Genomic DNA, 13329 nt, shown 5'->3' on the forward strand with positions numbered 1-13329 from the left:
ACATACCCAATGTCTTAAATTGTTGCCATGTCTGCTAACTGTGCATTTATACACAAGGAAGCAGTTTTAAGACCTATGAATACAAAGGAATCCTGAAAATGCTCTAATATTCCATCTCTAATTAAAAAAAAATGTCCTTTCACTTTACAACATCCAACAAAATAATGCTATAAAGCAAAAATAAAGAAAGGGGAAGAAGGAACTAAAAGAAAACAGCATTGCTTAGTTCAGAGCGATGTTCATCTGAATTTCAAATAAGTCTTGCAAATAGGTACTGAAGGAATGGATTAAAACTGTGCATACCAAAATTGTAAATATTATAAGGTTATATGACACCAAAAATGCCACAGGCATAAATCCTTTCATAAGAAATTCTTAGTATTGATTCTGGTTTTTGATGCACAGTAAATGTCCTGCTATACATTCATATCTTCATTCTGTTCCACGCATAACTACCCATAAGGCCCTGTGTCTCCATTAAACAAGATTATTGGAGACTCCTGCTCCTTTGCAGTGGAGAAGCAAAAACCACGTTATTGCCATCAAAGGATGAAATTAACTATTCGGGCTACCACTTACCCTCTCTGCAAACTGACTGCCTCTTTCTCAGTGACATGCCTGACATTCAGCTGGTCTGAGAGATTGTGATCCCTGAAGCACTAGATATTGCCTTTGCAGGCCTTAGTCAGTACTCCAGAAAGACAGTGAAACTGATCAGGCAATCAGGCAACCTGTTAAAAAAGGGACCTCTGCTCTCATGCTGTGTGTTTCTGCTGCCCTCTCTATGAGCAGGACTCTTTAAGCCTCTGGTTTTACCTTACTGCCCGAGAGAACACTGTGACAGAGGCTTTCTTCACAAAGGGATTTAAACCAAAGATTTAAAGAACAAACTAAATTGCTATGCCAATGACAGAAAAGTATTATGTGAAAACTGTTGGATCAAACGCATTCCTTAGAATTGCACCAATAGTTCTGTGACAGCCTATGAAGCAAACAAACGGTGAAATCTGACTCTAATTCCCAACTACAATGCTTATGCCTACATACGGTGTACGCCAATATATCACAGGCAGAGCTGAGTTTAAACTGAAACCGCCATGTGGCCTCAGGTCAGCAGCATCATAGCCAAAGTTACAGAAACAGATTAGGTCTACAGACCCCTTCTGATTTAAATAAACAAACCAAAACAAAAATTTTCCTGTGCTTTTACTGCTCTCCTATAGTCAGAATAATTATAATATTTTTACATTGCTGATAAGTACTATACACAATCAACATTTTGAAATGCCTGTGCCAAAGTGGGAGAATCTTAAAGTGTTGGCACGAGATGATTGAAAATTGGCAAATATGATTTGATCCTCTTTTCTCTACCCCACTTCCTCCCCTAGAACTTTTAAACCTCAATTCAAACACCACCAAATGAAACAATATGTGAACCAGTATTATGGGTATTATGGCAACCTGTCTGGAACCGACTATGCATGACTGAAAAGAACACTTTGAGGATGTATCGATATGTAAGCTGTTTTCAAGACAGAAATATCCACATTCTAAAGGGCTTTTAAAAAATGTAGAAAACTGGCCCTGTTATCATCACGGGTATTTAGAACATCTCTAAACACACACAGAAAAGACAGGTATTACTGACAAATTTTAACCAATGCTGAAGCTCTAAAAGCTGTTGTTTGTTGTTGTTGGGATACAGAAGGGGCAATTCATTGCAAATGAATATTAAAAAGTACTTTTCTTAAATGTGTGTGTTATCCTTGTTTCCAGTCTCATCGGTTTTGCCTGTTGCTTGCTCTTCCATTTGTGCTGATCTTTTTACTAGATGTGCTCAAGAGTCTGAAGTAGAGAGTTCTCTCCTCGCTAAAAGAGTCATCCCCACCCCCACCCAGCCCTGCTTCCCACCCCCTCCACACACTCTCAGATAAGCCACTCTTTTTTGCTCTCATCAATGGTCTCCGTAAAGTTGGGGTCATTGTTCATGATGGCTGCATCGGCACTCTCAGCAGACTCCGCCCCCTTGGCCTCATTGGTGTGGTAGGTTCCCTTGTGACGGAACATGTAGCGTATCAGGAATACCAGCGTGCAAAGTATGGTGAAGATCACAACAGCGATGACACCTAATAGATAGGAAGAATGACAGAAGCAGAAAAAATAAAATAAAATTCAGGAATTCCATGCGGGCTTGATTTTACTGTCAACTTCATATGTTTACCCTAATCTGGCACTTTTTTTGTTTGGCTCTACTAATGTCCATGGAATTTCTTTGTGGTTTACTCCAAAACTTAATCAAACAGAATCCCCTAATCCTTACTGCAATGGTTGAACCTCATCATTGTTACTATTTATACAGTCCACAGGTGTGTTTGGTGCTTCACGGATAGTCATACAGACAGAGGGCCCAATTATTCCCACTGAATACCAGTATAAATGAAGATGAGTTACCTGGACTTTGTCAGGGCAACTCCTTGTGGGACAGAATCCACATGTCATCTGTAGGTAAGCCATGGAGATGCAGCACAGGCCTTCTATGATGCCTATTGCATTTGTCTGGGATAGTGGGTGCTGGCCTTCTGAACCACCAAGAGGTCAGGTGAGGTTGCCTCTCACCTGATCTATTCTCAACTGCACTATCCTATTTAGAGTTACCTCTGCAATAGCCTAGTTGAGGCAAGTACTGAGTGCCTTGACATAGCAAGCCCCCTTAATGACCTTCCTCTTGTTCCCAATGGGCGGCAGTGGTGTTAAAGTGGCACATCTATGGTGTAGACGGCCGGATGGGCCCTCTGTGGGTGTGTGAATTTCATCCAGAGTGGAAAACTGCAAGCTTCTCATGCTAACAATCCTAGAAAGCCTTTTCTCTTCCGTAGTCAGTCGTTTTATAGGAGGCTTCGTAATTGATGAGCTGGGCATTCAGGTTGTTGTTTAGTTACGGTTCCATATATTCAGAGATGCAATTCTGTGCTCGGAGGGAGCCCAGTTCGTATGGGGGATAAACGCTGGTGCTCGTCAAAATATTTTCAATTTCAATTTTTTTTTATTTTTTCACAAAAAAATTTGTAAACATTTTTCTATTTTCCAACCAGCTATAGACACTTAGTTTTTCAACCATAAAAAGGGGCAGGTTTGATAATAAGGGCTAGATTCACAAAGATACTTAAGTCACCATCACCACACGTAACTTTTAGGTGACCAGAAAAATTAATGAGATTCACAGAGCTCTCAGGCTCCCTGTAAAATGAATGGGGAAAGATAGGCACCTCAGAATGGGATTCACAAAAGCAAGCACAGTAGACGATTAAAATAACCAATGGGAGATGGCAAGCTGAGGGAGGGGTGTACAAGACCTTCCCCCCCAGCCCCGACTCCTCTCAGAAATAGGCACCTAAGTCTGGATGCAGGGAGGCACCTCCCTCTGCTTTGAATTCTCAGATATAAAACCTCTCTTGGGATTAGGCACCTATGTCATTTTAAGAGGAAGGACTCCCTTGTAGCTTTTAGCCCAGAAGTTAGGATACTCACCTGAGGTGTGGGCAATCCCTAGTTCAAATCCTGCCTCTACCTGATGAGGAGAAGGGATTTGAACAGAGACCTGCCATGTCTCAGGTGAGTGCTCTAACCACTGGGCTATGGGATATTCTGTGGAAACCCCTAAATCTCTCCTGTTGAAGCTGTTCCTGTGCATAAATAATTAAAAAAACCCTTTGGATCAGGGGGACTGGATCCTCAGTCTCCCACCCCCAAGGTGAGTGCTCTAATCACCAGGCTACAGACTCTCTCTTTCTGCCTCCCTATCCCCCGTATTGAAGCTGTTTCGTTGTGGCTAAATGAAAGGAAGCTGTGGTAATTTCTCCCTAAAACAGATTTTAAGATGAAAGGTTTATCTTTTAGAAAAATACTTGAATGCATTTGGAGATTAACGTGGCAATACTATCTCTCTCTCGCATACTATGGTGCTAATTAAAGAGGGGCTCAGACCCCACCCTCTTATCTGAATACCCCTTTGTATGGTGCAGGCCAGGAGACCTAAGGATACATATGTGTATGTATAAATCTGAATCAGGATCCACATTTTGCAGATAATCTCTGAATTATGATTAAGAAAAAAATCCTGCTCACAAGCCAGTTTCACTAAGCAGTGAAAAATGAACATCCCATGAGAGAGGCAGTTAAACAAACGTAGTCCCCGGTGTAGCCAGAATTTTCCCGTTGACCTAGCTACCGCCTCTTGGGAAGGTGGAGTACCTATGTTGACAGGAGAACCCCTCCCATCGGCATAGGTAGTGTTTTCACTGAAGTGTTGCTGCTGTATTGTTGCAGCGTTTTAAGTGTAGACCAAGCCCTTAGATGCTGAGGCCAAATTCTGCAATGAATAACTTGTGCATTTGTAATTATAATGAGGTTCTGTCAGGTGTTAGGGCACAATCTGGCCTCTAAGTAGAGGTGAGGTCAGCATGAAAGCTGAATTATGCCAAGAGCATAACAGAGTGTGCTTGACCTACAGCCTTTGAATCTACAGGCTTGAACCTACTCCAGTGGGAGCAGGAGCAGGCCCCAGGTTCATGCTGATTGGTGTGTACTAATTCATTACACTAAACTGCAGGAAATGTTACCAGTTATGCCAATACAATGACGCTGAATAAAAGTAGCTTTTTTTTACTATAACTTAAATAGCTTCCAAAGTGCCATAAGCTAAACTGAAAAAAGGCACTCTTATACTGATGTAATTCCCCATGTAGACCTCCTTAGCCCAGTATAACTGCAGTGGTTTATATTCATACCTTACCTTACACTGGTATAACTGTCCCATGTAGGGAAACCCTTAACTCAGCCAAACAGTTTGAACACACTATTTTCTGCAGTTTCAGACGTCTATGCACAAGCTACAAAACATCTTACCAATGCATATATTTTTCTTACCTCCAATAATGGCAGAGTTCCTGTTAACTCCATCTCCTATAGCTTGACCATTGTATGGGAAATCAGCACTGGCTGTAAAACGGGAATCAAAGATTCATGTTATAACACATCAGTTCCCGAAAACTCACAAGACTGTCTTAAACATACACTTGTCGCAAGCCCAAGATCCTAAAATAAATAAAGTTAAAAAAAGAAAGTCAGCTGTGATTTGTATTTTTATTTTTAGATAAGAAACTTTCCCCTCTGCCTGATACCTCAAACCCATTCTGCTCAACCCCAAACCATTCAAGAATCTAAACGAAATACAAGAGGCAATCCAGACTTTTACAGGATTTTTAAATTTATTTCTCCCTAACAGTGGGAGATAGTGTTGTGCTTCTAGTGAGATTTCTGCCTTAGTGATACTAGACATTGCTAACCAGAAGGGATTCCAATTTCTCCAGCTTTTAGGGACTGCTATACAGTACCAGCAAACCGTGTGACAAAAAAGGAATTCTCTTTTTTATTGCACAGCCTAAAGTAAACAAATGAGTGATTGTGGTAGAGATGGGCCAAAGAATCAGTTCAGCTTTAGGCTAAAGTTTGGATGGGAAGTTCCAGGTTTGGCCATCCACAGAATATTGAGGAGTATTTTCAAAGGGAATCTCATCTATTTAATCTGTGATCATAATTTTTCTGTATTGCCCATCACTGCAGTGTCTACTTGCTAGCTCTATATTGCCAACCCTGGTAGTTGTGCATATGGCTGCACACTTACAGCACTTGATACTTTGTCACAGAAACACGGTAGTGTTTTCAATGAATAAACAAGAAAATTTCGATAGGAAAACCGTTATTGGAGGAGATGCAGAAATCGGAGAAATTATTTATGACTCAGGTCAGTATTTAAAGCATAGCTGTTCTTTTTTCTTTAGTGTATATTGTAATAGGTTGCCATTAAAGACCACTGATACAATCACTGCATCCAGAGGCTTGCTCATTATGGAGTTTAACTTTCTCTTCTTAGGCATCTAGGTTCCTTTTGTGTTGCAAAGCATCTGCACCAAAGTCTTGATAGCTCAGAATCACTTCTCTAGCTCCAAAACTCTCTTCAGACCACATGGCCTCAAGTGGTTTCTCATGTGTATACTCTGGGACTGAGGCAGAGCCATGGTGTGTTAAATAGCTACTAGTCTGACCTCCTGTGTAACACAGGCCATAGAATGCCCCCAAAATAATTCCTAGAGCAGATTTTTTAGAAAAACCTCCAATCATGATTTAAAAATTGTCAGTGATGGAGAATCCACCACGGCCCTTGGAAATTTTTCCAATGTTTAATTACTCTCACTGTTAAAAATGTATATCTTACTTCCTGTCTGAGTTTGCCTAGCTTCAACTGCCAGCCATTGGATCATATTACACCTTTCTGTACTAGACTGAAGAGCCCATTATTAAATATTTGTTCCCAATGTAGACAGTTATAGACTGTAATCAAGTCACCTCTTAACCTTCTCTTTGTTAAGCAAAATAGTTTGACCTCCTAGAGTCTATCACTATAAGGCATGTTTTCCAACCCTTTAATTATCCTGTGGCTCTTCTCTGAATCCTCTCCAATTTATCAACATCCATCTTGAATATACAGTGTGCCATTCTTCTTCCTTGGATACAAACAGGAGTTCTTCAAAATTCTTGTTAACTGACTGGTGAGCTAACATTAATATCTAGAAACTCGCGTATGTGCTCCACTAGGATCTGCATCAGAGTGGAATAATGAATAGTCTGTGAGGCAATGATACATAGGTGCACCACTGGGGAGCTGTTAATGGGCAAGAGTGTTCATTTTCTCCATCACCGTTTGGTGACTCTTCAAATCCTTCCATTATCTCCAGGACATTAATGGTAAGAACATATCCCAGCAGGACCGGGTTCATTGCCTGACACTTGTACCACAATAGCCGCAAATGATGACTTGCCCAGAGCAAATAAGCGTCATGAAGCTGTAGTTATTACATGTAGCTAACCTTCACATACCAAAAGCAATTATTTTGTCCATAGGGATTACAGCTGTACTGCTGCTGAATTATTAGGTTGAGGAAGAAAAAAGAAAGCTGCCTTCCTCATTCAGAAATTTCAACCAGTCACTGCCATGCTAGTTAGGCAAAACTATCCCAGGTCCACAAAGAAGCTGAATGATTTTTGGTTCTAAATACCATGCACTACCCTAGTCGTTACTCAGGACCATAAATAGGGCCATTTAGTTATTTGGGTTGTAAAAGCTGGGCTGGAACTATACTGGTATAGTCTCCTTCGATATTCAGGAATCCCTTAATCTCCACCCCATCTCTCTGTTTTACAGCAGCCAAGTGTCCATCTTTATCAATCCACTGGGAATCAAAAAGTAGCAAACATGGCAAAGAGCTCTTCTGTGGAAGCAGCCATCCTGGAAAAAAGCCACTCCTCTGGTTTGTGAATTCTGTGATTAAAATGTAAGTTTTGGTCCAGTCTTCTGTGAAGATCTGCTCCGCTCCCTTTGCATCCAAGTTGGATTTTAAGAAGTTTGTTGTTAATCAGTGACTGTGCTCAACAATTTCTGTTGCTTTGGGCCAAGAATAAAGCTGTTGCTATCATAACCCCACATCCACTCCACCTAACAGTAGTGATATTCATTGAAAAACCCTCTTTATCACCCCTTTTTAGCTGTTTAGCCTACAGGCTCCAAATTCTGCAAACATTCAAAGCCTGATTCTGTTTTCACAGTGGTATAAATGATAATCAACTTCACTGGAGTCAGTGGAATTATGGTGATGCAAAATCAGTCTCAGTGAAGATAATCAGAGTTAGTGTCCAAGGAAAAAGAAAATTTCTGAGAAACCAATAGCAAACCAATTTCTGAGAAACCAACAGACAACTGGATCAAATCAAAATAGAGCTTTTCTTTCTTTTGGCTGTTGGATGGTTTCCCTGGCCCTTAACTGTTAGTACCATCACCCAAAAAAGAAATACAGCCCTGACAGACCAATCCTGTGTTGCTGCATGTACAAAAATCACTGATATTTTAGGCTTCTGAGAAAGCGTGTGAGACTAGACCAGCCCATTGTTCTTCTATGGATTGTAGCAGAGAAAAAAAATACCTAGTATTCTTGCTGTACTCCGTGCAAGTACAACGCTGCCTTTCAGACAAGGTTATTGTACTCAGGCTGCCAATTCCATACCCTTTCTCAACAGACACCCTAATTACAGCAACTGTTTGACTAATTGCTTGGCTCTCTATGGTAGCACCACACATCTGCAGTTACTCTGAAATTTCCCTTTCTTACTCGTTCTACGATGAACCCAACCGAGTGGAAAATATATAACATTAATATTTTGTCTTCTTCTATCATTATAACTAAGGGTAACATGTTTACACACTAGAGTGTAATACCTTTCCATGGATTTTAGATTGTAAAATAATGAGTTGCAATAACTAAGGCCCTCATATAGCGTAGCAGTTAAGTATGGTACTTAACATCAAGCATGCAAGTAATCTTGGTGAAGCAAGCGAAGTCCATGAGAATACTCACATGCTTAAAGTTTAGCAGGTGGTTAATGAACGGCTGGCGTGGGGCTTACGACAATAAGGCCAAGGTGATTAAAATGAGTGAAAGCTGAGGGTAGTTAGCACTCAACCAAAGTGCGCAGCAAGTCTTCATCAATATCCCACCACGGCTTAAATGAAACAGACCCTGGTAATAAGTGAACCAAGGGACTTGAATTTAAAAATAAATCAATAAATAAATAAAAAGATGCCCCATCTGGCATTAGTGAGTAGAATTTTCTTGGTAAAAATGTCGTGGTTTCCTTGCACAGATTTATAACAATTCAGTCATAAGTGACAATGAGGGAGACAATACACTTGGCATGCAAAGTTTGCAGGAGCCTTCGTGTACTGTGTTTTGCATTTAGATCAAGTGCATCAATTTACTGTGGGCAAACCACACGAAAGGCACCCACCATGCCTGACTGTCAAAATATGAATTACTTGAAGTCAAAATGTTTTGCAGAGGCATATCGGGTTTTACCAAGTTTTTGTTGGGAAAGTTTTTGAGGCCCAGGGCTTTCTGGTCACTTTTGACAAAAGAAAGAGACACATCAAAAGCATGAAATTTTTGATCCAAAACCAGCTGTTTTGACAATGCCATTGAACAAAAATGTTCAAAAGGTTTTGCTTCTGTTCCAAAAACAAATTTTAAAACCTTAAAAGTTGTTGGGATTGCGAAATTGTTCTCTGGACTCCTCTGGTACGTAGGGTAGTGGGGGAGACAGTCTAGGATTATGGAGACACATTTGCTGGATGTTTCTGTTAGAATGCTCAGCAGTGTAATAGTTAACACTATTGACATTTAACCTGTCACCAATAGGCTCCAGATTCAACAATCCACTGAGATGCATGGAATAACTCCTAAATGGGTTGCTACTAACCCCTCTACTTCTTATAGCAGGGGTTCCTGAAATTTGTTATAGCATTCTTCTCGTAACCACAGGAAAAAGCTTTTAAAAGTGATTGTGTGACAGGCATGTAAAAAGTGTGTGTAGTTTTTTGTGGTGACTAAGGAAAAATCTTCCTAGGGAAAGGTGGAAGGACACAGTGATCCAATGAAAGCCGCATCCTTGGAGACAATTAAAAAACTATACTGGACAACACATGAGAAAACAGAGGGAATAATCCTGTACTGGGAGCGGGGATGGATTAGATGTGCCAATGGACTGGATTCTGCACTGTCTTGCACTTTGCATTGTCATTTCCCAATTACAGCATTTTACATGCTTTGATTGTGCAAGTGCAAGGCAGTGGAGAATCAAGACCAATATAATTTTCATTTCAACATAAAGGTTCCGTGATGCATGATTTTCTTCCTTATTTAGGTCAATACATTTTAGGTATAAGAATGGTTGACAGGATTACATCATACAGGGCTGGATTTGTCTGATAACAGTTCCAATTTTAGATATGTTTAGGTGTAGATGTAGTATTTTGAATATTTACTGTTAACAAAGTTCCAAACTGATTTGCAGTATATTACATCACTCAAAAGCCTGGACCCAGCTGTCTTTTTACTTCTCAGTAGACACATCTGAATGTCACTGGGTGCCTCAATAGGACTTCAGACAAGAACTGATGATATATTAGTCATGCTGGCCTAATCTATTAGCTTCATGAAAATTTCATGAACCGGTCTTACATTTCACCTGTTAAGGAAGGAAAACAAATACTTCCTTTTATAATTAATGTAGAATACGAAACGCTCTGGTGCTCTCAAAGGAACTGTAGAGTTAAGTGCTGATCAAAGCCTAGCTGTAGATATCTAAGCATTGGTAATGGACCCAAAGGGAAACCTATAAAAAACTGCCTCGGGACTAGGAAAAATTGTCTTTATGGAAAGCGTGTGTATGCGTGTAAATCTCCAAAGACAGGGTTTCTCTTTTGTTTCATTTTACAATGGCATGTGGGAAGGATTTTGATTCCATTCTCCTCTCTCTGTTGGAGTCATGGAAGAAGGTTACAAAATAGCCCTAGGGTGGAAATAGTTCCAGGCCTCTCTACATATGCCTTGCAAGGACGGGAAAGAACTAAGAATAGGGAATAGTGCAGTTCAGGGTTGGGAAACTAATTTACATGGGTTGCCTACCCTGCAAGCAACATGTCTACTCCGACCCATGCAGTGGGGAAAGTCTCATTTTCTGTTTGCCTTCAGGAGGCTGGATCTTGTGAGCTAAATAGGTATTTGTATCTCTTTCCACACCCACACCCTCCTGAGCAATAAAGACTGTTTGATTATTGTCCCTTTGATACCAATTTTGGAGATCTTTGGTACTCTATGCTGTCACATTAAAAGTTTTGGATACTGAGACGTGTAATGCCATTTACACCTCTCTCGGCGAAAGATGAAGCCTGTGGTGATGAGTCTTGAGGGGAATGGCTTTTAAACTAATGTATTTGTAAACTGAGAAGCCTGAAAAATAGCAACTGCTATATTCCCAATTTGTACATTAATGTGCCTATAATTTGTAGCTCCTATATTTGTAATTATCAAAAATGGGACAAATCCTGCCCCTGCTGAGGTCAATGAGGATTTTGTGGCTGATTTTAATGGGAATAGGATCAGCCCCTGGCCCCATACATGTGATGTGTGCATTAATTTTCTAAAAAAAAAAAAAAAAAAAGAGACAAAACAAAAACCCAAACTTTTGTATGGAGGATGTGGTATGATGTAGGGACAAAGAAGAGAGCTTCAATATTCAGAGTCAAAATATAAATTTAAACTTGAAACTGTAAAGGCACCAACCTTGGCCTTCAGCTTCAGAGTGTTTATGCTAGTTCACTAAATTGTCTTCAACCTCTGGAGAGAGAGCCAAAGGAAAAGCAAGGCAGTGGAGCCAAGAATTTGGATATCAAAATGCCTCCCTCTCCACTATTTAATAATTTCCCTTAACAGGATTCCTAGTTATTGATATACTTGTAAAATAAATACAGTCTTAGCAGAGGTGACAGTGGCTCTCTTTGTAAACTGATCTACTAATTTTCTTATTCCTAGACTGTATGATTTACATTCTACTCAGTGCTGTATGAAATAGCTACAAACGTGTGGGTCTCTTAGCAAGTACCAAAACAATGTATAGGTTTGGATGGTAGCTAAACATCAACTGGCTGGTACATCTGATGAACTGTCAGAAACTACAGACTGTGAGTATATCTTTTAGGAGAAGAAAAACATGCACAATTGTGAAAGAGAACCAGGCAAGAGTGAAGGGTCCATATTTAACTCTCCATCAGTAGAGATTACAGCAAATTCTAACACCGTAATTAAGCATTTAAGGAGCAAGCACTGATGTTGCCAAATCTCAGACAGACACTTTCCTTCGTTTGTCTTCCTGCTCCTTAGGGATGAGAAAAATATAAACTGTTACATCTTACGACCTATTACCTACTAATATTAATTTGCAGCGTTGATGATGAGCTGCTGAGCTATGAAGTTTTGCTTTGTTGTGTCCCGGCTACCCAAGAAAAATCACCTCTTCCCTGTTAGCAAATGCACCAGAAATCAAGCTTGGACATTTTTGGAGATACTCTGTTGGTATGGAAATCTGGGGGCTGAAGGTGGGTCATTCTCCTCAGATTCCTTGGCTCTGCAACTCATTTCTCAAGTGACTTGCCAGAGGCTGACTCTGTTGGCCTTAAGGACATGATGTAGGGGCTTTTTCAAATCTTTGCATGAGTGGGCAATGGTGAGTCTAGCTCAGGGGTCGGCAACCTTTCAGAAGTGGTGGGTTAAGTCTTCGTTTATTCACTCTAATTTAAGGTTTCATGTGCCAGTAATACATTTTAACGTTTTTAGAAGGTCTCTTTCTCTAAGTCTATAATATATAACTGAACTATTGTTGTATGTAAAGTAAATAAGGTTTTTAAAATGTGTAAGAAGCTTCATTTAAAATTAAATTAAAATGCAGCGCCCCCCCCGGACCAGTGGCCAGAACTCGGGCAGTGTGAGTGCCACTGAAAATCAGCTTGCGTGCCGCCTTTAGCATGCATGCCATCATCATAGGAGAGCTGCAATTGGGAGATGCTCCATATACTGCACCCACAGGCCAAGACAGTTTGAAATCAGAAATACTATTTGCAGCTAATAATGATTGGGGTCCTCTGCTTTCATAATCCAAATGTACAGGGACAAAGAGAATATAATATACCAAAAGCAGCAGCTATTCAGTACTTCAGCTGCTTTTTGAACTGGTGCATCCTTGAACAGCATTTCTGGAGTTCCTGTCACAAGATAATTGCTCTGTCTGCTAACATGTGGAAGGGCTAATGGTCACAGAAAAGAACCTTAGAAGCCCAATTAGCCTTACTCACTGACAACCTCTAATGCTGCTCAGGAAGGAGATAGAAGTCTTTGTTCAAAACAGCCACAATGCTGATATATTAGTCACATCATCCCTAGTGAAAGGATTAATGTAACACGATGAGTTAACCATGTGACATTATGTCCCTGTAGTGAAGCGATGACTCACTGGAGCGGCACCTCCTGCTGGTCGTCTCAGGAATTAACTCTTTCCAGCCCAGAGCACCCTCTGCAGGCCAGTGTTTTGTCTGCCTCGGGCCCCGTGTCCCTCCTGGACCCCGGTCCCCTTTACCTCAGGGTTCTGCCACAGCAGTACCCCCATACTCTGGGTCTCCCCTCCCAGAGGAACCCCTAACCCTTTAAACCCACCCTGCCTCAGTGGCTACTGATTGAGCTGGCCACAACTGTGGCTGCTTCCCCAATCAGCCTAGCCTTTCACAGCTGAAGCCCTCTCCAGGGCTGCTTTTAACTCTTGTTTTCCAGGAGTGGGGCAGCTGGCACACTACAGTCCCATATTCTTCATAGAAATATGCTTATGATATGA

At 40.7% G+C, this 13329-nt stretch overlaps 1 protein-coding gene across 1 annotated transcript in view; it reads right to left on the reverse strand.

The window, feature by feature from the left end:
• Window positions 1-1917: 1917 nt before the first annotated feature.
• The window catches only part of CNTNAP2 (contactin associated protein 2), a 1665145-nt gene continuing 1653733 nt past the window's right edge, over window positions 1918-13329 (reverse strand). Inside the window, exons 23-24 of the mRNA XM_073332778.1 lie at window positions 4927-4998; window positions 1918-2126 (exon numbers count right to left, since the gene is read on the reverse strand). Coding sequence (XP_073188879.1) covers window positions 1927-2126; window positions 4927-4998 — 272 coding nt within the window. The 3' untranslated portion in view covers window positions 1918-1926. The remainder of the gene's footprint in view (window positions 2127-4926; window positions 4999-13329) is intronic.

Source organism: Lepidochelys kempii, chromosome 2, assembly GCF_965140265.1.
Source record: "Lepidochelys kempii isolate rLepKem1 chromosome 2, rLepKem1.hap2, whole genome shotgun sequence".
NCBI lineage: Eukaryota > Metazoa > Chordata > Testudines > Cheloniidae > Lepidochelys > Lepidochelys kempii.